This window comes from Vollenhovia emeryi, unplaced genomic scaffold, assembly GCF_000949405.1.
Source record: "Vollenhovia emeryi isolate VEMERY1.0 unplaced genomic scaffold, V.emery_V1.0 DF939721.1, whole genome shotgun sequence".
Classification (NCBI taxonomy): domain Eukaryota; kingdom Metazoa; phylum Arthropoda; class Insecta; order Hymenoptera; family Formicidae; genus Vollenhovia; species Vollenhovia emeryi.
In genome coordinates this window covers 5,236-7,781 of record NW_011966645.1, presented here as the reverse complement: position 1 = coordinate 7,781, position 2,546 = coordinate 5,236, and the positions used below count along the sequence as shown (strand labels likewise).

Genomic DNA, 2,546 nt, shown 5'->3' with positions numbered 1-2,546 from the left:
ATAGTGTGGGTAGGGTTATATTTTAACGAGGTGGAGCCCCCCCGTAGGGGGGGCGGAACGTACTGCCTCCACGCATTCGCTTTTTATTGCGTGATATTAAATTTGAAGAAAGTACACTTATACAATAATAAATTCATTTATTCAGTACAACGACGGAAGTACATCCGTGGAGACAGTATGTTCCGTCCCCCCTGCGGGGGGCCTCCACTTTGTTAAGATATAACCTAACCCAAACTATGTCCGAGGTGTGGAGTGGATCTCGCCTCACGTGAAAAGTCGCAAATCCATATGGAATCGTATATGTACTACAAAGCGCATGCTTAGATGGGAGGACAGATATAAGATTTAGAGTCCATCATTTTTCTCGAAAACTATCACTCGTAGAATAAAAATGAATAGAACATAAAACATATATTTTAAAGAGATCTACAACTTTTGTTTAAAACATTTTTCAAAATTTTTAATATTTGTGTCTGAAAATTACATATAATTGGTCGACATTGTTTTTTTAATAACTTTTTAACAAACAACGAGCGACGGCTAAAACCTTCTGAGCGTTACTCAGGAGGGTAACCTTGACAACATATGTCAAGGTCAAGGTCATTGGAGCTGATTCCCCTATAGTGAATAATTACCCTGTTTTCATATAACAAGACACTAATTAAAACCATAGGTTATATAACCGTCTCGATCGAAGCCAACGGTGCTCGCGAAAATCGCATTGTATATGTAGTCAAAGGGGGCGGATGCCCGCTAATAAGTAGAAACTGGCTACGCGCACTCGGAATGTGGCCGATCCGAGCGAAAGTAAACAAAAAGCGGACCGCGATAGGCCAGGTGAGCGAAAGGACGGATACAATAACAGTTACGGCAAATTTACGCGAAGAGTTTCCAGACGTGTTCGCGGCCGGGCTAGGGACGTTCACAAAAGGCGAACTCGAGTTATATGTGAAGGAAGGGACACAGCCAAAGTTCATCCAGCCGCGCCGAGTCCCATTAGCCATGAGGGTACTTGTTGAGAACGAGATAGGGAGATTGAGAAATTGCAAAATTATTGAACCAGTAGAATATTCTGAGTGGGGAACGCCGGTGGTCCCAATCCTAAAAAAAGATGGCACAGTAAGACTCTGTGGTGATTATAAAACAACGCTAAATAAGCATCTGCAAGTCGATCATTTCCCCTTGCCCCGGGTGGAGGAAGTTCTCGACACGCTCCGCGGCGGAGTTTTCTTTACTAAACTCGATCTCGCGGAGGCGTACCAACAAGTACCACTCAAAAAAGAGTCAAAAAAATTAGCTGTAATAAGCACGCACGTAGGTTTGTTCCGATATAACAGATTGCCATACGGCGTAGCCACCGGACCAGGATCGTTCCAACGAATCATGACATCGTTGTTATTGGGGATACCCGGAGTTATGGTGTTCCTAGACGATATAATAATTGCGGCACCGGACTATGAAACACACATGTCGCGGTTAAGAGAGGTATTAAGACGTCTGAACGATTCCGGGCTACGACTAAAAGACGAAAAATGTAAATTCCTACAAAAAGAAATAAAATACTTAGGGTTTCGAGTAAATGCAGCGGGCATTTTCCCATCAGGCGAAAAAATCGAGAGCGTAAAGCGAGCACCAGAGCCAAAAAATGTCTCGGAATTAAAAAGCGTCCTAGGCTTCATTAATTATTATGCTAGGTTCATAAGCGATATCACAAATAAACTGCGCCCGCTGTACGAATGTTTGAAAACGGGTAAATTTAAGTGGACGAAAGAATGTACGCAGGCGTACGAGAGCATAAAAAAAGACTTGTCGTCCGAGCTCATGCTCGCCCACTTTGATCCAGCCAAACCGATCGTTCTCACGTGTGACGCATCGCCATACGGCGTGAGCGCGATTCTGTCGCACCGTGATGGCGAGGGGGGAGATAGGCCTGTATGTTTCGCGAGTCGCACGCTGTCGAGTAGCGAGAAGGGATATCCCCATCACGACAAGGAAGGACTGGCAGTAATCTTCGGTATACAGAAGTTCTATCAATACTTATTCGAAAATCACTTTCTAATACAAACAGACAGCACGGCCCTGTCCAAAATCTTCCACCCGGACCGCTCGGTTCCAGAAATTAGTACTGCTAGACTACAACGATGGGCGATATTCTTGTCCGCTTTCCGATACGATATTAAACATATTCGCGGAGACAAAAATTACGCCGATTGGCTCAGCCGACTACCGGTGAAGGGAAAAGAAACAACCGTAACAAAATTCGCGATATTGCAAGACAGCGAATGCTTATTACTGCGAAACATACAGGCCGCGGATTTCGCAACGTTGGACTGGAAAAAGGTGCAAACCGACACTCGCGAAGACGCGACGCTTTGCAAGGTCATCCGTTATTGCATAGACGGATGGCCAGGAGAAACCCCCAAGGATAAAGAAATAATCCCCTTCTGGGAAAAGCGAGAAGCATTATCGATAGAAAATAATTGCGTGCTATGGGGACACAGAATAATTATACTAGCTAAATTGAGAAATTTAGTTGGTAAATGTGC

At 44.3% G+C, this 2,546-nt stretch overlaps 1 protein-coding gene across 1 annotated transcript in view; it reads left to right on the top strand.

Moving 5' to 3' along the window:
* Positions 1 to 786: 786 nt before the first annotated feature.
* Positions 787 to 2,546, top strand: part of LOC105556898 (uncharacterized protein K02A2.6-like) — a 3,713-nt gene continuing 1,953 nt past the window's right edge. Inside the window, exon 1 of the mRNA XM_012004009.1 lies at positions 787 to 2,536. Coding sequence (XP_011859399.1) covers positions 787 to 2,536 — 1,750 coding nt within the window. The remainder of the gene's footprint in view (positions 2,537 to 2,546) is intronic.